Here is a 23908-nt window from a genome sequence, read left to right as displayed (position 1 = left end):
CTGGGTACTCCAACCACAATGCTGTTCGCAGTCTGCCCACTGTTCCCAGTAGAAGGTGGCATTAGTTGTATGATTAGGATCCAAAACTTTCCAGTTAATTATTCCTTTGAATCCCACCACATACTTAACAACACTTTTTTGAGGTGAAGTTCTGGTTTGGATATCGATGGTGGCTTTTTGAAAACGAGACAAATAGCCCTGTTACGCTTTACATTCCGGTACATGATCTAATTCTTACCGCCTACGACAATACGTCTCGAAACCTGGTCTTTTTTGTACCACGAAAGCAAAAGAAAGTACAGGTCGCGATATTCAGCTCATATGGAACTCAACGATCGAACTTTGTGGTGAACCCAGCACTTTGAGCAGTCTTTTGACCGTTGTCCTGTATATCTGCAATGTATCCACTAATTCTACTACGGATGGCTGGGGCTGTTTCTTATGTCTTAGTCAAGACCCCCTTTGGAAAATAAATCTGGACTTTCAGCGTGTTCTATTTCTCCGACTATGTGAGCACTGGCAGCACCAACTTTAACGTAAGTACTCAGCTAAATGGTGACCTGTCAAACCTGATTAAACTTTTATACGTACCCAATACCTCCAAAAAATTCTGAGTAATGTAAGACCCGCCCAAACATTTATTCTTTCTTTTTCTTTTTTATAAAGAGTAGGTTTTATCAGTAAGCGCATCTCGAGACAGCTGAGTTCTAGCCTGAATTTTCATTTTTAAAAAGTGTTTGTATGTACCCATATGTGTAATAAACGAGAACTATGTTTACGTTATCTCTGTTTCCTTACTGTGCATTCAAATAATAATATTCTTTTGCGATCTAGTAAGCTGTGTATCACTGCAAGGCTTCTGTAATTGAAATAAATTGCTCTATAGTAAAATTTGTTCAGGCGCCATTAATTGAGAAATTGCATTTTTTTAAAATACACTTTAAGATGGAACCCATTTGTAATACACTTTAAGATGGAACCCATTTGTAAGCACCTAACCTGGATCACTTCTTAAATGCTCCGACATTTTTTTTTAATGAATTGAACTTCGATTTACTGAAGAAATTACAGCATGGATGTGCACTGAAAATTAAAATCACAAATAATCCACAAGTTGTTCTGCATATGAATATGAAGTAAATGGGCTTTGCATTCTTCATCATCGTAAGTATTTTGATACCACCGACAGTCATAAACCGCAAATTTAAAAGATTCCCTGCACTATGGTCTTTCGCTAACCTCTTCGTCATGGCGTAAAAATTGCCTTCATTCTCGTCCATTATCGTATTTGCCGGCATATAACATGCACTCCCCCCATTTTCTGTATTTAATTATAAGGAAAGCATATAACTGCACACTGCACATTAAAAATACTTTAAAAACACACATATAGTGATATTTTACCAAGAAACTTATGCGAAGTTAGCAATGCGTAACTAAATGTAAAATTGAATGTACGTCTGAGATGACTATAGCACATATGCTCCAGAGCAAAGCTTACTATGAGACGATAAATAAAGTGATTGTATCCAGACTATATTTAGAATCATTGAACTGTACAAACTGAAATGCTATTGCTCATCGTAAGGAAGTAAGGAAGACATCAAACAACACAGAACTGGGAATAGTTCTTGAAATTGAAATAATCAAAGTCTCTGTATTACCGTATAATACGTATTTCAAATTTGAACTTATTCTCAAGCGAACGGCAATTGTACTGGTCTTTCTCCATAACTTCTATCACATTCGTAATACGAATTTCTTCTCAATAGTGTCCTCACCAGGTCCGTTTCGTCTTTTTCATTAAGTTCGCTACCCAAGTGAGAATATTCTCTTGATTGCTTCCAAAATTAAATGAAAAAAAGTACATATAACACACAGTTATAGACTGGAAAAGGTAAAGGAGAATTTATGATATGAAGTACATGACAAGTACCTCGCTTCACTTGCCTCAGTATAATCTGTCACATCTTTCATGTCACAAATTCTTTTCTTGCATTTTTTAGTCCGACGTCACCAGATGAAATATTGTAATACATACTCTTTTAATTTTAAAAGCACTCAACGTAGGATTTTAATTTTTATTCTCACTTGATGTGCAAATGGCTTCGTGTGCTATATTTACTTATGTTTTCATTATTGTTTTTCTTTCCACAAATTTGGACAATATTTCATCAGCGTTTTCTTATTCCCATTTTGTTCATACCTACATCTCTAATACTTCCAGCTTTTTTTCATTATTTTTTAATATTATTCCTGTACTGTCCAAATTTCATACAAAACATCAGATAAGTCTTTTTCGTAACCCCTTATTGAACAATTCACAAAACAAGCAACATTTCTTTTTCCTAAAGTTTCCCAATTTTTCTGTGATGGACGAACACCGTGTGCGTAGGTTTTCTCGGGGTTCTCTCGTTTCCTCCTACTTTCTTCATTCCATCATTTCATTACTTTCATCATCATTGTTTCCTTTAATCTACACGACATGATCGTGGAACGTAAAACTAAAATATTTCATTTAATGTTTTTCTAAAATTCTCCTATATATTTCTACGTTTGCTTCATTTATAGTTCTCATATCAGTGTATTATGAATACAGTAATAATATTATCTTGGCACCGAAAATGTTTATCTCCTGTGCTTTCTCTACTGTAACGTTTATAGATAAAACGTATAACTAAATCTGTTGTATGTTTTTGTTTGAAAGTTACTTTGACATTTTTCGTGATGCGTGAAAAAATCGTTGACACGATTAATCTGAAGTTCAGGGTGTTAATGAATTAGATCAACAAACTGTAAAAGCTAACTTCTCACACCAAAATAACAAAAGATGTTCACATGAACCTGCGAGAAAAAAAAAAAAAAAAAAAAAAATGGAGCAGCGGTCCATATCAACGTAACGAAAGTCATACGAGGGTGGATTGGAAAGTTTGTGAACTGATTAGGAAGGGAGAAATTACTTTATGTTTTATACATTAGCTGCACAGTTACATCCGTTGCTAATCACTGTGTAAAATTTCACTTCTCTATAGTTTCAGGTGAGGAGTTTATAAGGCGCTAAGTCGACGGAAGTGACGGAAATTTTGTTTCACCAGAACAATGCGCGCATTCACACATCCCTTACATCCATGACAGAAATTCATTTTTGTAGATTCGAACTGTTGCCGCATCCGCTCTATTCGCCTGATTTTGCCCCCACGGACTTTCACTTGTTTAGAAATCTGAAAAAGTTATTTGGGGGAGGGGGGTCAGCGATGTTCTTCGGGTGTAGAGGTGAAAAGCGTTGTACTGGGATATTTTGCAGGGCTCAAGGAATAATTTTTCAAAAGTGCTATAGAAACGTTACTGAAGAGGTGGAGTAAATGTATCTCAGCCGAGGAGGATTACAAGGAAAATAAAACAACTTTTCCGCATATTTTCTAACTTTGTAGGTCAGTCCACTAACTTTCCAAACTACTCTCGTACATACGCCATCCAAAAATGCACATTTCAGCATTATGCAATGGGTGTGCAAGGAATTCCCTACAGGCAGGCCCGTATTTATATATTGTGAGCCCCTGTGCTCTAAATAATTTGCCGCCTTCTCGCACAAATTTTGCCGCCCACTCAAAAACGACTAATATTAGAATTGAATTCATAGTTTCTGGGGTCGTTGAGATGAATAGCGACAGTTTTAATCCAAATTCAAGTTCAAGGTAATACTCCACTTCCCAGGGAAGGGATAAGATTTTAAAAGTAATCGAAAACGAAAGATATTAGTGTTGAATTCTTTGTTTTCGAGGTCTCTGAGTTTAACGGTATCAGTCTTCATGATGTTCAAGTTCATCTTCACCCCTTGGAGTGGGGTGGAAGAGGATGACTTCCTAAAAATAGCCAGAAAACTAGCTAATTAGTAACTACTGTAATTAGAGCGAATTAAGCACAGTAACATATTTTCTCGTGCTTGCGCGGGACTCTGCGTGTTGCTAGTTTTAAATATTACTTTATTGTGAATCTTAAAAAAAAATCCAAAATTTTGCCGCCCCCTAAGTTCTGCCGCGCTGTGCTCGAGCACAGAATAGCACTTACCTAAATACGGGCCTGTTTACAGGACATAAAAAAATACTAGACAGCTCAGACATAAAGATGGGTCCAAGTAGGCAAAAAGTAAGCCTTGACAACAGCGAACACGGAATCGGAATGAGTCGCTGAGAAGTCAGAAATGTTAAGGGTCGACTGCTCCATGGTTCCTCGTGTTCGAAATAACACGTACTGCGATATATTTTTTCACGCTTTTGAATGGTCCTAACTAGGGAACTAAGCACCTTTCCTTACATGCCCATATGATTTTTGTTTTTTGTTTACTTATTTTGATGTCAGGAATCACTTCTTTCAGTGTGTCGGTCTAATTCATTAACAACCTGGTATATATACACTTCAATTTATTTATTTATTGAAGTATGGCATAAAGTGGTTCCCTAATTGTGAAAATCTTTACTACTATACACCGTACGTTATTTACCCTAATCGCTGAACACTTACATTGTACTACTTGAATGCTTGAAACATTCAAATTGTTTTAAGAATTAAGCTGGACGTAATTGCAAGATAAGGTTCAACTTAATATGCCATTGCTTGATAATTTACACTAGCGTTGTGTAACTGCAAATTATATTCATGAGAGAAAACTGCAATATTCGAAACACAGGGAGGGAAGAAACAGAACTAACGTTCAAGTAGAGAAAATATATGAAAGTTGCCCAAGCTGGTCTTCGACACTTGTTCTGTAAAGATGGATTTTCTGCCCAACTGGTCTTCGACACTTGTTCTGTAAAGATAGATTTTCTATCTTAAGCTATAATCTTAGTCATACGGTCAATGATGGCTATGTAAAGGAGATAAGGAGCATAGTACAGAAAGCTTTTGGTATTTTTCTTAAACGTGACACAATAACTAACCTGCAATCTTTAAATACAGAAGTTGTTCAGTCTACATTTGGTCAATTTCGACTTACCAAAAAATTTAGAAGAATCCATGGCGCCAGGTCCGTAAGTGTTCGATGTGTTTTCCTTGGTTCCTAACAATAGCCCGACAGCGTAATGTCCACTGTAATAGGCTTCTCTGAAGAACTGGGAGGGGAATCTTCTCCCATTCCCTTTGCACAGCTTTCCAAAGTCCTTCCACAGTTGTCACATGCCGTTTTCCCAAAGCCCAATCCAAATCCACAATAGTCCATAGGACTTGCATCCGGAGATTTAACAGGTACCTCATTGAAAGGTATCACCTGTATGCCACTTGCCTCCTCCATCTCCCTGTAGAATGTGAGGGACGATCGTGAGGTAGGTGATGAGGCCTTGTCCGTGTGAATGCGCACCAGATTGGCGTCATTTCCTTACATAGTTGGAATCTCATGACCGTAGATCGGCCGCATGATCTGCTCCTGAAAATACTGCGAATTTATTTTGCAGTTCTTCGCCACACTGAGAATCTTCAGTTTACCTCGGTAACAGTAGCCAGTAACGACCATGAACCCTTTTGGGAAGGATTCTTTACAGACACTGACCCACCTTCTGAAGTTTTTGGCGCCTTTCTCTCGGTACATGATGGCTCTCGGTTGTCGGAAAGGTAAATCCATGCTTCATCGAGCGTTACGACGTACATCCACCTTTGTTTTGCCAGATGCCGTTCGTACAGCTTCCAGGCGTTACACTTTCGTTCCTTCTGGTAGGCATCCGTGAGAAGATGGCTGCAAGCTTTCATGACTTTTTCCAGCTTGAGCTGATGGCGTAGCGTCCGACTCACAGTCCCCACAGACACGTCAAGACGATTAGCCATACACCTTTGTATTGGCGGATTATCTTGAATTGCCATTTTGCGAAGTTTCCTCTGCGTGGTTGGATGTGACCTTGGTACATTCCCGCTTCCTAGGTAACTTCGTTGGTGATCCAAATGGTAGAGCTTTGTTGCCCTTGTCCTTTTTAATAACATTTTTTATTCCACTTAAACTGATGTTGCAACCATTCTTCTTGCACTGTTTTCTAATGACAGAAACACTAAAGTGGGCGTCATAAAGAGCTGCAACATAGCCTTCCTAAAACCGGCTTAGTTTGGGCGGCATTTTGCTTACAGGTCCTGTTTTGTGCGTTATTGTCGTCCGCGCGGAAAAACAACTCCGTTCCCAGGAAGCCACTGCACAACACTGCAGGACGCCACGAGCCAGGTCGGGTGAGTCCATTCTGCCTGGGAGGGGAAAGGAATGAAATCGGCCAAACGTAGGCAGAACAACCTCTGTACGTGGAAAGTTTCCGACAGTTGCTCTTGATTCACTTCGTCAAATATCATACGTTTACACTCGTACAGTTGCTTTTGATTCACTTCGTCAAAAATCATACGTTTACACTCGTGTGTGAAGAGTAGGAACACATTCAGTTGATCAAATAGCTTTTTAATATAATAAGTCATGTTACAATGCAGTGTAGTAGGAGAATAAAAAATGAGTTCTTTGTTGTTCACGTTCTTCCTTTATTGGTGATTGAAGCAGTGAACAGAAGCAGCTCTCTAAAACTTTCCACTTGGTTAACTATTGCAGTATGTTGTAGGCTAGTTATTGTGTTGCGTTTAGAGATAAATAAAGGTAGAAATATAAAAAGAAAATAAAAAGCGATCATGCAGTTACAATTAAATCCTTTAAGAAAGTGTACGGGTAAAGATTAAGATTATCACTTGGGATTGAAAATTACTCTTTACGTAACAAGTTTAGAAAACTAGTGGGTAAATTCATACAGTTTGAATTTGCTGCCTTTCAGCGTTTGAAAATGAAATGGAATCTTTAAGTTTTACGTCCCACGGTTATTTCGGTTAGGCTAAAGGAGACGGTGATGATGAGAAATGAATGAAATGGTGGAATGAAGAAAGTGGGAGGAAACGGGAGAACCCCGAGAAAACCCACGAGCACGGTGTTTGTCCAACACAAATTTCAGCGTTTGAGTAGCATATTCGTAATATAGTTCTACTAGCGCAGGCAAAATTACTTTGCAGAAGTATATACGTTTAGCTTTATTTCCCAGACTGGAAAGATAATTGCGCGCATACTGAAAAGGCGGGTGGAAAGTAAGATAGAAGAGATGTTGGAGAAAGATCAATTTGGATTCCGGAAAGGAAAAGGCACCAGAGATGCTACTGGGTTGATGAGAATTATCTTAGAAAGAGTTTTTGATGTAAAAGAAGTGTTGTGTTTGTGCTTCAAAGACTGACAAAAAAGTTTCGACAGGGTCAATTGGACGAAACTTCTGCAAATACTTAAAGAAATTGGGATCAACTGGAGAGATCGACGACTCATTCACAACCTGTACATAGGACAACGAGTAAAAATGCCCTTCAATGAAGGTGAAACCAATAATGTGGAGATTGGAAGAGAAGTCAGACAAGGATGTAGTATATCGCCCCAATTATTCAAGATTTACAGTGAATGGTTAATGAAGGAAGCATTAATGAGAACCTGAGATTTCAAGATTGGGGGGCAGATCATTAACAAGATCAGGTATGCAGATGATACGGTTATTGTAGCAAGAATTGAAGAAAGACTACAGGAGATGTTTGACAAAATAATTGATACTTGGAAACTATATGAAATGGAAATCAACATCGAAAAATCGAAAACCATGAGAATATCTCGTTGAAATGCGCCCTTATGGATGAAAGTAGAACAAAGAGTACTTGAAAAGGTCGATCATTTCAAATATCTGGGAAGTATTTCGACGAAAGACGCGTACTGCACCAAAGAGATCAGGTTGAGAATTGTCACAGCCAAAGAAGCATTCAACAAGAAAACTCACTCTTAACTAGCTGCGTTAATATTGGACTAAGGAAGACGTTGGTCAAGTGCTATATATGGAGCATTGGACGGTATGCTTCAGAGACTTGGACACTACAGAAGTTAGAGAAGAAATATTTATAGAGTTTCGAAATGTGGTGTGGGAGGAAAATGAAGAAGATAAAATGGACAGAAAGAGTAACAAACGAAGATGTTTTAAAACGGATAAGAGAGCAGGACGCTTCTAGCCACAATCCTTCGTAGAAAGGCCAATTGGATTGGACACATCTTGCGAAGAAATTGTCTTCTTCATACCGCCACAGAAGGAAAGATGGAAGAAAAAGCAAGGAATACGAAGAACACAAGTGATCGATGATTTGAAAAATAGAAAAAAATATTACGAGTTAAAAGAGATAGCTAAAAATCGAAGAACATGGAAGAAACATTTCCAGACTCAAACTGAAAATTAAGAAGATGAAAAGGAAAAAAAAAAAAAAAAAACTCTCATTAGTCCCGGGACCTGCCAAAAGCAAATACTTCTTCTTCATCACAATAATAATAATAATAATAATAATAATAATAATAATAATAATAATAATAATAATAATAATAATAATAATAATAATAATAATAATAATAATAATAATAATAAATACGTTTATCAATGGATACTTAATCAACCATCTTCCACAGAACCATAAATTCTATATCGAATACAGTACTGATATGGGAAGTCACAGTTAAACATTTAAGTATTATTTCTTTAATATATATACCTAGGTAACACAATTCTGAAATTAAGTTATTATTACCCATTAAAAACACTAATTCACGTAGCTTCTTACAGTTGGTTTTAACATAGAAGGAAATTAATATAAATATAAAGGACAATGGAGGCAGGAAATATTTGAACGAATCAGTAGAAAACAGGTGTATAGACATTTAATAAGAAAGTTAGTTTCTTTAACACGTTGGATGACTCTGACTTCCATTGTTATCAATTCAATTAAAATTTTGAATTATCACCAATTATTATTATTAATATTATTTACGTTACTTTAAAACATCGCGTTAGGCGAATTGTGTCAGTGCCAACCAAAAAAAGAACACCGAAGAGGTAATTCTAATCTATAACTAAACTAGCATTAAAAAATCAAAACTACATTGCTGTATTATACACAAAAATGGAGTTTTATTTATCTTTCGTGAATTTTATCTCTTATCCACTGCGAACTGCTCTACACACCACCAACCACGGACACTACAACTGAAGAAAATGAATACCATTTGTTGTGCTGGTCATCCCGAACGCCTGTCGCACTCTTTCCACTAAAGCGCACATACTAATACCTCCTCCTCCACTACCACTACCCTCTTTTTGATACGACCCAATCGGAAGAAGTCTTTCTGGAGTTGGTAACTCCAACTGCGATACACTTTGTGGTGAAGTGATTTCGGATGATACATTATTTTCACTGTTTATCTCCACAGGTGAACCTGAAACAATGTATAATTATACAAATTTAAAAATTAAAAAAAAAAAAAGGAAAAGAAAATTATGATATCATTGCTAACACAAGGACAGTTCAAATGTTAGTCCAAGCTCAAATATTAGAAAAAGAATATTGAGATTTCAAAAATCATTTTTCTATTTCTCGCTCTCTCTCTAGTGGTGTGTTCCTAGAATAAATTACTGCAACCAGTTGTAATCACTCTGTATACAGCTCAGGGACAAACCGGAATATTTTCTCTATTTTACAAGATTATCTTTTACTAGTCTCTAAAGCTAACATTTGAAGTTTGCATAATTACTATGAGATATATATATATATATATATATATATATATATATATATAATTTATTCAACTACCCAGGTGTGTTGTAAATACATTGAGTCAGAAATCAACACAGGTGTAAACTAGATGGACATACACCATATCGGGATACAAGAACCTCACAAGTGGAACATAAGACCACCTTCAACTATATGTCAGTACGTGTCAAATAAACAAAATTAAATAAATCTACTGCATGAAGGTAGTCCGATAAAGGGATTACAAGTACCAGCAAGTGAACTCTTGGCAAGCCTGAACAACAGCAATTTATTTGTTGCATTGGTGTAGCGATAATCAAAGAGCACAACTGAAATCACTGTCCTACTACTACAAAGTGTCTGTTTACGTTAACAAAATGCCATGTTCCAAATGACTCCTGTATTACATATTTGAATAAATTTGCAAAGAACGCGGGCCTTTTCTCAAATGAATATAGTTTATTAAAATTACTCACATCGGATGGGATTTATTTAAGCTAATATCAACATTACACAAATCTACTAAATGCACAATAAACATATTACAAATTGCCAACTCAGTAAAGAAGTTACAGTATTTCATGTCGACCTGCACTTTAAACTATAACTGTCATGAGCACAGTTATTGACTTGAAACAACTTTTGCTACCATAGGTGACCTTAGTCATTCCATTTATTCTCTTGATTTTTTTTTAAATCTTCAGCAGCAAACATTACGAAGAACTTTTCATTCAGTTACAATGCAGGAAAAAACATTCTACTGCGCTGGAAATTATGTTTCATTTTCACTGCAGTGATCGGAAACGTATTAAAAGAATATTTTATAGCAATTTTCTGACTTTTTTTTTAAGTATATACAGCGAAATGAATGATTATGTTACTGAACTTGCTTGTCAATACAATAAAATTCTAAAGCATAAATTGTAGTTGAAGAGTTTAGTTTGGATAGTGTAATGCTGAAAACCTCTAAGTAGACATGAAACCTTCTCAAAAATTACATAAGAATACATTCTTACAAATATGTGAAGAGTTATTTTCACCCTTCTGATTGTCGTCAAGTTAGCATTCATTTTCGAGAAAGAGAGAAAAGAAAGAATGTAATTTAACGCTTTAAAAAAATCTTAGACACTACATTTTTATTTTTTAATTTAAATATTGTCCTTCACTTGAACTCTCCTTGCACTAGTTCTTCAAAAATATAAGAAAATAAATTTACTTAATATAACAGCACAGAAAATATACAAAACTATATGTAAAATAAACATAATTAAATAAAACCCATATGTGCATGGCAACGATGACAGGTCGCATCGGGGTGAGAAATGACGATAAGCTGCATACACATGAGAAGCACAGCTCAGCACAACGTTATGGCATTCTCCAAGGTACAATTTATTCTAACACTAAGTGCTCTAATTGTGCTTTTAGTTTGGGGATGAAATAAAAAAGAATGAACAGAAAATATTTATAGTAATATCACATGGAGAAAAGAAGAAAAGAACTCAAGGAGGATATTGGGGCTCTGAAATGGCTGAATATATTTAGATGCATGCTTCTCGCAAATCCTGTTTACCTCTTTCGAGCTTTGATTATACATGTAATACCATCTTAATTACTTATAATGATTTAGTTATTATATTCAAATTAGGATCTTAAAGCGTCTGTGACCTTTCTGCAGAACTGACTAGTGTAACGCAACGCGCATACCAAACAAGTTTATATAGAACAATTTTATATTTAGTGTGTTCATCTTATTTCTTATTATAAATTATAGTGCTACAGTTCATGAAGGTTTCTGACCGGTGGGGCGACTTGGTAGCTATAACGTGTGGTCAGAACATTGTATTACATTAATATTACCTCTTGCTTTCTAAACCAGAACTCACTATTTATTAACTGAGCATCAGAAAATTGAGTTCATTCACTGGAAACCCGCAAACACACTAAACAGGTTTTTCTTTTTAATTATCCGGTTAAATGAATGCCAATACTATCCTAACATCTTATACTGTATTATATATTTTTATTTACATTTTAAGGTTACTACAATTACCTACGTGACGAAGTCTGAAAAATAACCAATCAATAAATACATTATATAGGGAAAGAAATCTATAAGAAAAAAAATCTATTTAATGGATTATCTTCGAATTTTGAATTCGCATGATGTGACCAAATAAAGCTTAGAAAAACTCAGAGAGACCAGAACGACCACGACTAAGTAAACATGTGTAAATAAATAAATAAATAATAATAAAAAGCAGGTTCCACTCAAACAATGGGTATCTTGTCAAAAGATAATCGTGGTGAATATTTTGCTATTACTACATTTTTTCCTTTTTATTTACTGACTTACTATATTTAGAACAAATTTAGCACCAATGAAATACATTGTCACAGAAGTCTTTAGCAGAAGCGTTAAAAAAGAAGTAAAAAAAATACACTAAGTGAAGAGGAAGAAAGTTTCCGTATAGTGAACTGAAATCTTGAAGGTCCCACGACCCTTTACACTAAGGGAGACGGATGGTTAACAAATGGAAATAATCATGAAAGAGCTGGTGGAATAAGAATGTGGGAGGAAACGAAAGAACTATAACAAAACTGAGGAATACGATATTGTCCACCACAAACTCACATGCCCTGGAATCAAACCAGGGACCTCTTGCATAAAAGTGAAGCTCTCTACCACTGAGCTACCGTGCCTCACACGAAGTACTAAGAGAATCAAGAATATACTTTATACAGTACATATTACTACACATTTAAGTCCAGGATCTAACCGAGTACCCTGCAGTTTCCACAAAGTAAATTTTTGATTCACCTATTAACTTATTGCTTCATTTTAATGAACACAAGGGATTACAGGCCAAAACTTGGAATATGTTAATAGTACTAAATATTTGTTTCCAGCTTTGCGAATCAATGCAATACTAACGAAGAGAAAATGGTTTTAATTTAAAAAATGCAATAAAATAAAATTAAAGGCATATTAATTTTATGTGTACGGAACAATAATCTGACGGAGGTCTGTAAATTATGTTTAACCTAAATTACTGAAAGGCGTTTCTTCTTCATGTCATTTGTCTAAATGTTTTGCCCGTTGTCAGGGTCTAGCACACACAAATGCAGGTAGGGTTCGTAAGACAGTAGAGAAGTATAGATAACTTTTTTGTGTGGTTTAAAAGTATCGGCAATATCGGAAACTACGGAATAGAGAAGTAGACTGAGAATTAGAGAACTTAACAATTAAACCTATTTCACATTTTAACATAAAGAGATTCCCATCAATAGTTGAATTCAGGTTCACGCACACCAACCACAACCATGTTAATTACTCAACTGCAAGGAACTTATTATTCCACCAGAAAAGTTTCATGACTAGAATAATTTGAAAATATGCTATGATATGAGGGAGAATGAAATGAAAACCGCTTTTTTCCGCTAATTTACTGCAGGGAGAATGTTTGCTTGTATATTATTTTTTTCACATAGTCCCCTCTCAGTTCAGTACGCTTACGCCATCGGATAGGAAATGCTTCGACCGCGTACGAAAACATTCTTTTGGTTGACGCTCTAGCCACTCGTGCTTGCCGATTGGAATCATCATCAAACTTGAACTTCTTCCCTCCAAGTCTCCTTTAATGGGCCAAAGATGTGGAAATCTGATGGTGCCAAATCTGACAAGTATAGCGGATGTGAGAGGCACTTGAAGCGTAGGTCGTCGATAGTTTTCATGGTTGCTGGAGCAGAATGAGAACAGGCGTTATCATGCCAAAGCAAAACATTTGCACTCAGCAATCTTATTTATTTTGTGTGTATTGCTGGCTTCAAATGGTTCTTGAGAAGGTCAGTGTAGGTGGCACCAATCACTGTAGTACATGGACATGTTGTTCCAGAATAGGGCCATTCTTATCCCAGAATAAAGTCAACATGATTTTCCCTGTAGAGGACTGACTGTGAAACTTCTTTGGTTTCGGCGAAGAGGAATGTCGCCATTCTTTGCCTGCACGTCTTGTCTCCGGTTGAGAATGGTACACCCAACTTCCATCCCCGGTGACAATATGAGCTAGAAAATCCTCACCCTTCTCTTCATAACGCCTCAGCAGCTCTTGACATGTATCAACTCCGATGATCTTTCAGTTCCTGCGTCAGCTGTCCAGAAACTCACCTGGAGGTCATTTTTTCTGTAATGGAGTTCGCCGTGTACTATGTGTTATACTGAACCGAAGATTATATTCAGCAAGGAAGCCAATTCAGCCAAGGTGACACGCTGGTTTTCCTGAATAAGCATATCTGCTGCAGCTATGGACTCCTCCTTACAATTCGATGAGCTCGACCCAGACGGAGAGCATCAGTCAACAAATTCGTACCTTCTGTAAATTTCCTGCACCATTCGTAAGCATGCTGCTGTGACAGACAGAGGTCTCCATACTTCATCTTCATTCTTCGGTGAATATTAACCGGTTTCACCTTGATATTCCTGTTCTTTCTTGGTGCAACTGGGTAGTGGTGCAGCCATATTAAATCAGCTGTTACTCAGCTCCAATCCCATCTACCGGCACTGCTCGGAAAGACAGCAAGGACTGCATCTGTAAATTTCTAAACACCTAGAAAAAAAACCGATTTCTAATGGCACTTTTGCAGTTTTCATTCGACTCTCCCTCGTAAATAATATATATTTTTTTCTTTTAACTTCTACAATTTCCTTAATCGATTGTCTGGTACGCATATTGTCTGTGCTCATGGTCACAGATCATATTCCTTGTACCAAGTTAAAATGCAGATCCTATATCAAACAGATGCAGTACCGAAAAAGAACTAAACACAATCAAATAAATAAAATCTGAGATGGACACAGAAAGACTTTTCTTTGCACTCACTAAGACAAGGAAAGCTAAGTCCACTTTCAAAGTTTGCAAAATTGATCTGAGCAGTTTAAATCAATCAATTTCGTCTCAATTTACTGTATGATCACTTACTGTTCAAGTTAAATATTTGAAAATGACGAAAAATTTCCTGCAAAATACCGTAGGACCATTGTGCTAAAATTTCCCTATACAATACTTACTCTAACACGAGTTTAATTTCCAGCGAACATGTAATTAAACTACCAATAATAAATAGTCAATCGGCGATATTTCATTTATATGATCAATTATTCAAACACTATTAACTTAATTATTATTATTATGTCAAAACTTTCTTACATAGTGCAACATGAGAAGTAGCATGGGCTCATTAGACGAGGCTCGGCTTGACTGCATAATCAAAAAGATCCATATACGCCTTGACAATACAGCCAACTAAAACAAATAGAAATCCTGTCGTGAAATTCAATCCTCACTATGGAGATGATTACTGAGGCTGGTTTGAAATTGACCTAGCATACAGAAGCACAAATGTTTGGTTCATATGTTTCACAGGGGTAGGTTTCCACAGAAATATTGTACCCATCCTAAAGCAACACTTAATTGCATCAGCAATGATGAATGAGGATATCTGCTCCGGAGTATAAGCTCAAGAACTGATTACAGGTGTTCAATAATATTGAGATCTATGGAATGGGCGGGCCAGGGGAGGTGTTGTTCATTCCAAAATTCATGAAACCAGCTTCAAAAGTTCAAAATCTTGGAAAATTCCATTACTGACGGGACACAGAACCTGGACCATAGGATGCAGGTGGTTACTGAATGTCCGCACAATACTAACAGTAATGTGTACTGTAAACGTAACCACAAGGCCAGTGCAATACTATAATCAAAGAACTGGCGTGATACATAATTACATGATCTGCGTAATACCAAGTAATTGCGGTTCACAGGATCGCAGTGTCGCCTCCATGTTTTGCAGTAGAGAGGAGACAGTTTGGAGCAATAAGCTTATTTTGATGTCTGTCATAAATAAACACGACCTCTTGGAAATAAAGTGAAAGATGACACGTCGAACCATTACGCGTTTTCAATTATCAACTGTCCATTTTTCGTATTTTCGACACTATGCCCTTCATGCTCAAGTGCTGTCGGTGGCTATGATCGGTTTGGAAATTGCAATCCAACCAGTACTGTTCAGATTATAGAAAACTCATGTCTGACTGAGTTTGTCGTAATAAGCAGTTCCAGGTACGACTGAAAAATTTCACAGGCACTCTTGTCGTATTTATTCTGTATTTCTTGGTGCCGTGCCAAAGATCTTTATTATACTCAACGATTCCTGTCACTGAAGCTTCTCTTCCGTCCACTATTAGTCTTTGTTTATGTGTTTTGCTATGAATTCTGAAAGCCGCCATCACCTTGAACACTATTCCTTGCGACACACCTAACATACTGGCCATCTCACATATGCTTATACCAACTAGCCGCGTACCCACAATTCGGCCTCTTTGAAACTCAGAGAAGTCTCCCATTTTCCATCACCACCATTTGTCCACTTCAACACACATTTTTGTTTTATTCCACCTGACATACTACAGATGATCATGTCACAAATCACTACCAACAGTCAAGCGCTACACACGCTTGCTCAACGTTATAATTTCATACATCTCCGTGTTACAAACTACAGAAGTTTCCATTTTGATAACCATCTGTACATGCGATTTCGTCCTTAACCCTTCATGTTTAAATACAGAGCATTATACATTCATGATATGACACAATAAAATGCGTCAATCTAAAACTCAGATACGTTTTATTGTACAAGAAAGTCATTTTGATTTTAAATAGTACGATTTACCTGTATAATTCCAAGAAATATGGAAAAATAAAGTACAAACAATGTAAGTCGATATACATCAGTTAATACGTATCTTGTGCTTCATTAAATACTTAGTATACGCTTTGAAAAACACAGCAAAGAGTTTTTTCGACATTTTATTGCCACGAATATTGTAATGGACTCTCGAGTGTCTTACAAATTTCATTGTATAAGTCACTGATGTTATCCACACTACATGTCACTGGAATAAATAAAACAATAAATAAATTGAAAGTGTTCTGCAAATAGTGTTGAATTTCAAGAAGGACCGCAGCTGTGGAAAACATTTATTTTGCTGATGTGAGGCGAATGGATAATTAACCCCTTTCATTAAGATTTATTTTCTGAATTCTGATAATTGAAGTATGAGTTATAAAAGTGTATTACAGATGGTTTATCATTACATAACTTTCAAAACATCAATATAGTAACCCTACGTGATGCTACAATAGTTTAAATTTTATGACGAGTGTAGCTCGTCATTGTGCGATTTGGCACCGGGAGGCCATGACGAGCTAGACTCGTCATTTCAGTGCAAGGGGTTAATATATTTAGAATCGATTGGGGTCTCAAAGGAGCCAACAGTTCCAACGAACGATTTAAATAGCTATGCTTTTCTCATACTGAAAACTTTTATTTAGGATCCCTTGGCTACTCTGCAAGTGTATGCTACAGAACAAGACGAAAGAAAAAAACAAGAAAAAAGAAAAAAACACGAGCATGGTATTGTCCAATACTAACTCACATGAGACTGGATCGAATCAGATAACTTATTTGTCAGATGGAATGCTGTAGCATTTAGCCATCATGACTCTTACGCTTCTTTTAAATTCAAAAGGGAGAATCACATTGATCAATCATGGAGATCACAATGCTTACTTGTGCTTCGATTTATAAAATGAAATGTTAAATACAGAATACTTCAAAAGAATTTTACATTACAAAAGAATGGTTGGTTACACTAAGCAGCTAGTGATTGAATAGTCAAGCTATCCCAAATCTAAATGTAGGTAAATGTATCTAAATGTAGGTACCAACTTCATGCGTTGATGAAGTAAACATTATCTTTCGAAATAATTACATTTTACCGTCATTTAAATTTGTATATGACATATGAATAGTTTATTTTTCTCTAATTAGACATAATGACAAAAAATTTCTCCTCGATTTTCTTTCAAACATGATATACTTTCTCACTTAAAAAAAAAAAAAAAAAAAAAAAAAAAAAAAAAAAAAAAAAAAAAAAAAAAAAAAATGAAAAAATGAAAAGTGAACAGGGATTCCGGCATATATATTCATTTATCTAGGTTTTACCATATAGCGTATAATATTCGGGAAAAATGCAAAAAAATTGTACAGAATGGTGTCTACTTGTTTTCAGGATGTCCTTAAAGCCTTACAAGGCATAGTAAATACATATTTGAATATCAGAAAATACAATCGTTCTTGGCAGATTTATAAGTTCATTCTAAAATTTATCTTTTCGCCTAAATTCTGCTTAACTAATGATTTCTTCTCATTTCACACGAGAGATAGAAAATAAAGGCTTTCCCTTACTTAGGAAGATAAAAAGCGAGCAGTGAAAAATAAATAAGAATATATAAATAGCAATAAAATAAAAAGGGGAAAAAAGGAATAGCAAGAACATTCGTAAACACCACTCACAACACGAAAAGAAAATACATAAATGTTAACAGGTATGTTTGCTTGCTTGTCGCAGCTTGTCTCTGCTAGGAAATCACGACGATTGTAACACAGATAGCACACTTACCATCGATATCTAGTTGCAGGCAATCCAAAATTCACACACACACACAAACTGCAAGGTTGCTATAGATGAAGGAAGGAATGCATATTCACTAATAAAGTGACGTTAATACGAATGCAATTATAACAAGAAAAGGATGGAATTTTCCTATTACACTTTAGCAGAGCATATGACGACAGCATGAGAAGGATGGTACATCAGACAACATTAAGTAGCTGCGTGCATTGCAACAAATTCACAGCGTTTCTAAAAACATATTATCTCTTATTTATTTATTTATTTACTAAACATTATAATCTTTCAATCATCTAAACATTAGTACATATATTTTAACACATTTTTCTTTACATATACCAAATACTAATGACAATAGCTCTGTGTTTTACACGATTTCTTAAAATATTTTTACTGTCGTTAACTGTTCCATGTAGCAACAAGATCTTAAAAGATATAAAGATATATATATATATATATATATATATATATATATATATATATATATATATATATATAAATCCTACATCCAATCTTAGTAGTAATAATAAAATTTAAATAAAATAAATAAATAAATCATAACTTACCGTAACTGTAATAGTTGTTGAGCAATAGATAACATATAATATTGAGAAGAGATAAAATATCTTAATGTTTTTCCATCCTGGAAGTACAAATCAAAACATGAAGTTTCGAGGCTTTTCTGGTTCTTTTATCAATGTGTCTTCTTCCACCATGCTAGCAACTAAAACATGGTTATAGGTTCTGCCTATTCACTAAAACCCATGCTTCAATAGAAAACCTTTGGAAACAAAAAATAAGCTAGTTCAATCCCCACTTTCTAAATAAAGAGGTAGAAACTGCATCACGTGCAAAGCCGTTACAAGACAGTAAAATCTTCCACATCTAGGTGTATTTGCTTTCGAAGTACCGTTGGTTGTAAAATGCCAGAAAAGCAGGACAGTTACCGCTAACAATGTTAAATAATGAAATGTATTAATCTATAATTAAAAAAGGCACTGATATGTGCATGCAATTTCGAGCAACAAGTCAAATAAGACTAACGTTGTTGATCAGGGAATAAGTTTGTATGCAGCATTTTAAAATTTGACGTAATGAATGTGCAGCTTGTGGCTGTTAAAGAAACTAAAATTATACAAATTGATAATATGACTTGTAGAAAATGTAGCAAACCTATAACCATGTTTTAGTTCGTGGCGTAGCGTAAAAAGACACATTGATTAAGGCGAACCTCGAAACTGTACGTCTTGATTTTTATTTCAAGGATGACAAGGTAAGACTATTTTTTTTCTCAATATTAAATATACATCCTATCAACTCTAGAGATAACATTTGAGTCTGAGTAATGTCTACTAAGGTCTACAAATTGCGCTACTATGAAAATATGATATATATATATATATATATATATATATATATATATACGAGGAAATATTAGAAAAATTACTGGAAGATGTAGACTGAATATATAGGAATTTTAACAAACATTCTTCGTCTTGCTTTTATAATTTCTTCGTAGCTATTTACTGTTACAATAATAATTAAAATTTCAATGCAAAAATGAAATAAACCATATATGGAGCTGAGAAGTACACTAGTATAAGTCATAAAGTATTAAGTTTACAAGAGAAGCGAAAAAGTGTTTGCAAGACAATATTCAATATTTTGTTGAATTGGTCGATTATTTATTGACGGAAAAATTTATCACTTCCTGCGTTCCAGTTGTCCACATCTCAAAACGTTTCTCGTACTAATGTAAGTAAGAAAAAATATGATAACTCAATTTCGGCCAAAAAGTGATTTGGCATAGTTTACCTCTCAGCCCCAGATATATATACAGATGGTTATCAAAATATTAGAAACACCTGAAAAAATGCAACTTGACATATTAACATGGCGCTGGACACCTTTCGTTCTCGGCACAACGCTGATGCAACGTGAAATGGAGTCATAGTGGTCGTGAATGGTAGCAAGTGGAATACTACACCATAACGCGGGCAGTACATCATTCAATTCTGTGAGAGAGGATGGAGGCGAAAATCTGCACGGGATTCGTGTCTCCAAAATAGACCATAGATGTTTAATTATGTACACGATGCTCAACTTCATCCCGATCTTCCCAAAGTGCGCCACAACAGCTCCAGTTTTGTGACTACGGACATTATCATTCTGAAATATAACATCATTGGCTGGAAACAAGATCTGGACCATAGGATACATATGGTCTCATAAAACAGAGACATAATCACGAACAGTGACGCGATGGTAAGTCAGCACAGGACCGACTGAATACCACGCTAATGAGGCTCACAGCATCACAGAGCCGCCACTATGTTTCACGGTTGGGCGGAGACGCCAGCGATCATATGTTTCTATGTCGCCACACACAAACACGGCCTGTGGTTAGAAATAAGGTGAATGATGACTCATTCTACCATATCATACGTTTCCAGTCATCAGCAATCCATGTTGCATGTTGCATCATGGCTAAAGCGTAATGGTCTCTTATCAGCGGTTTCTCCCGTGTAACTCCTCCTCGTATATCTGTGTTGTTGACACAAGCTGTGGGAAGTGCTGTTTGAGTTCCTCCGTCACTTGCACTGCAGTCAAACGACGGTTCTCAGTGACAATCCGCTTTAATGCTCGACGGGATCTGTCATTGAACATTTTCTTTTGACCACTGTTCCTTTACGCCGATGTGGCTTTGCCGTGATGTTTGTAGGTTGTCATCTACAGAGATATCTGACGTGTTTCAAGCTCCAGATATTTCTATTATTTGATAATCATCTGATTATGTATCACAGACACAAAAAGTGAGATAAAAATACGTCAGAGGACGTATAAAACAGAGCGCTCTTTTTTGACCCACAGAATTTACTATTAAGGATCCCCTGCGAAATAATCTTAAAATTTTAAATGGCATGCTATGTCATCTTATACACCATTGAGAATATTATGAAAAAAAATGTATGGAAAAGTTGTTTTTGTGGGTCTCTGTTTACAAAATGGTTATAATTTAACTTAGTTGTTGCACAGTTGCTGTCAATAGGATATAGTACACACAAAAATACTTCAATATGAAAGTAATATGACAGTAACTTAAACTGCCACAGGAATTACTTGCTCTAACTTTAGAGACGATAATAACCAGATACAGTGAAAGCAACCTACTGTGTTCAGGTGACGTATTAGCATCTACGTGAAATAGATAATATTAGTCAGGTGTAGTGAAAAAGGAGAACCACATTTATATTATCACAGGGAAGTTGCTTAGAAGTATTACACGAAATGAATACTTTTACCCTTGTCGAAATTGGAAAATTTTCCAAATAAACTATAGTTTATTTATTTATTTGCATAATGTGTTCAATAAATTCCGGGATTGCCTAGAAATATTATACTTAACGATGCCAGAAAAAATATTATCACGCACGTTAATTTCCTACATACCTTCCTCCCTGCAATATTGGTCATACAGGCTCCGGAAAATTGTCCACTGGAATGTTGTTCAGCACTGCCGTCACATTCGCTTGAATCAATGCAACATCCTCAAATCCCCCTTCCCCCCTCGAGGGCAGATTTGAACTTAGGGAAGAGCATGAAATCCACTGGAGTAAAATTAGGCGAATATGGAGGACATTCAAAGACTGTGACCCATCTTTTGGTTAAAAATGACAATACGGTAAGCCTAACCAGTTTCTCTGTGCGTGAAAATAATGGTGAATATATATATAGATTTTATTTTCAATGATGCATCAGATAGCATATCTTGCCATTTAAAATTGTCGGGTGATCCCCAGAAACCCTGTAAGGCAAGCAAAACGCTCTATTCAATGCATCCTCTGTCATTTTCCTAATTCCTTTCATTTTCAACTATGTATGACTCGTAAACACTAGACATTTTATGCGAAACACCCGAACGTATATGTACACTCATGTCCAAAATGATTGTCGCATATCTATAACTGTCTTCTTGTAAGAATAAAATTTGATAATGATTTTGCAGGGTACTTTTAATACTGATACTATGTGTATAATCGGGAAATGCATATTTGTGATAAATTTCATAGGAAAAGAATTATAAATACGAAAATTAGAATGAGCAAAACAAAATGTTGCTAAATGGACAAGAAAATTTTATTTTCGTTTTATTGTTCTTATTTACTGTTCTTTTGACATGAAATTTTCCACATACATGTCTTTGACGATTATACACATATTAACATTATAAGAAACACCTGGCGAATTCGTTATCAAATTATATTCCTACAACAACATATTTATAAATATGCGACAATAATTTTGGACATGAGTGTACATGACTCAATTCTTCAAAGTTTTTCCTGAACTTTTTTCACAAAACTATTTTTATAGAAAAAAAAATTATATGATAATATATTTGAAAAATTTTCTGCAATGAACTTTCTATATTCATTTAGATAATAAAGAGTAATTTCTGATTATTCTATACAAGGCGAAAAAGCTGAAAATAGGCAACCGGGGCAGAGTATTTTGTTATATCGGTAGGTAGTCTTTGTTTGTGTAGAACTACGTGGGACAAGAGGACTAGCTACTTCTTTATCATTGGTAACCTCTTGGTGAATTTACAATTAACGACCAACATTTCGAATTCACGTAATATTACATCACATGATACATGGAATTTAAAACAGTCAATAGATAATTGAAAGAATATCTCGAGCTTATTACTATTCAAAATTCGTATGTTTAAGATTTCTAATTTCTTTTCTTTAATTCAGTTATTCTTGAATTTTTCGCAAATAACTTGTAAAACTCATATTCTGTCCTATTTTTTACTCACCTACAGTGATTATATCCATTTTGGATAAAGGAGATTCAGGCGATCCTATAGTATCTTCTGCTTTGATTGGTTGAGACAAAGACTTTGGACCTGAAAATTAAACCAACGACATATATATTTTATAACAAAAAGAATTAGAATAGATTCATGCTGAATTTAATTTTTACTTGATACTATGTTATCAAATTTTCCGCAGTGTTAAGGTGTACTTTTTTCTCAAAGTGCTACCCATATGAGTCATAACTATTAGGATATCATATAAGAATTAATTATCAGATTTTTTTTTTTTTTTTTTTTTTTTTTTTTTTTTTTTACAAACACATCAGATTAAGTATTAAAATACATTCATGTAAGACATATCAGCAAATACTACGTCAAATAATAAGGTTCTGGCAATGTAGGGAACACTTTTGCATCATAACATTGATTTATAATAAAATGCTAGTTTTACAACTAATTATGACATATACGTACGTAACGTTAGAGACAAATTTCATAGTTTATAACTAAAATTCCTACATCGAAAGAAAGCGCATTTTATGCTTCTACGATAACAATCTTCCGTAACTTATAGTCGTATAGAACATTTACCTATTTTTTATTTCTTTCTAAAACCTGGTAAGTTTTAGCTCTATTAATCTGATTTCAGGGCTTCTTCGTAGTAAAGTAGAACGAAATATTTTATATAGAGAGTACCTAAAATGCCCATTTTTCGCACGAGAAGAATAAGTTTGTGGAAAATATTAGAAAGGCATCTGCTCTTTCTACGTGATGCAATCACAAACAAAATCACTTTCATTTCTAATTATATGGATTATCTTCCTCATATTTTTCTGCATTATTTTATATATACATATACAGGGTGCGGCACGTAAAACAGACCCGTCGTAATATTCTGGTATGTTGTGTTTTTGGCAACACTTAAATAATCTACCTTCCTACCA

At 35.3% G+C, this 23908-nt stretch overlaps 1 protein-coding gene across 11 annotated transcripts in view; it reads right to left on the bottom strand.

Moving 5' to 3' along the window:
* unc79 (UNC-79 domain-containing protein) overlaps positions 1-23908 on the bottom strand; it is a 272091-nt gene that overhangs the window by 52139 nt on the left and 196044 nt on the right. For 10 of the 11 annotated variants that reach the window (XR_014127995.1, XM_081735890.1, XM_081735895.1 and 7 more), the window contains exons 35-36: positions 22965-23054; positions 9077-9289 (exon numbers count right to left, since the gene is read on the bottom strand). Coding sequence is in view for 10 of the 11 variants with exons in the window: in XM_081735890.1 (XP_081592016.1) it covers positions 9077-9289; positions 22965-23054 (303 nt within the window). In the remaining variant the exon portion in view is untranslated. The remainder of the gene's footprint in view (positions 1-9076; positions 9290-22964; positions 23055-23908) is intronic. The other variant, XM_081735894.1, reaches the window with a different exon arrangement.

This window comes from Thermobia domestica, chromosome 13 (genome assembly GCF_964235325.1).
Source record: "Thermobia domestica chromosome 13, izTheDome1.hap1.1, whole genome shotgun sequence".
Lineage (NCBI taxonomy): Eukaryota > Metazoa > Arthropoda > Insecta > Zygentoma > Lepismatidae > Thermobia > Thermobia domestica.
Note: the sequence above shows the minus strand (reverse complement) of the source record. Positions and strands in the feature narration are given on the sequence as shown.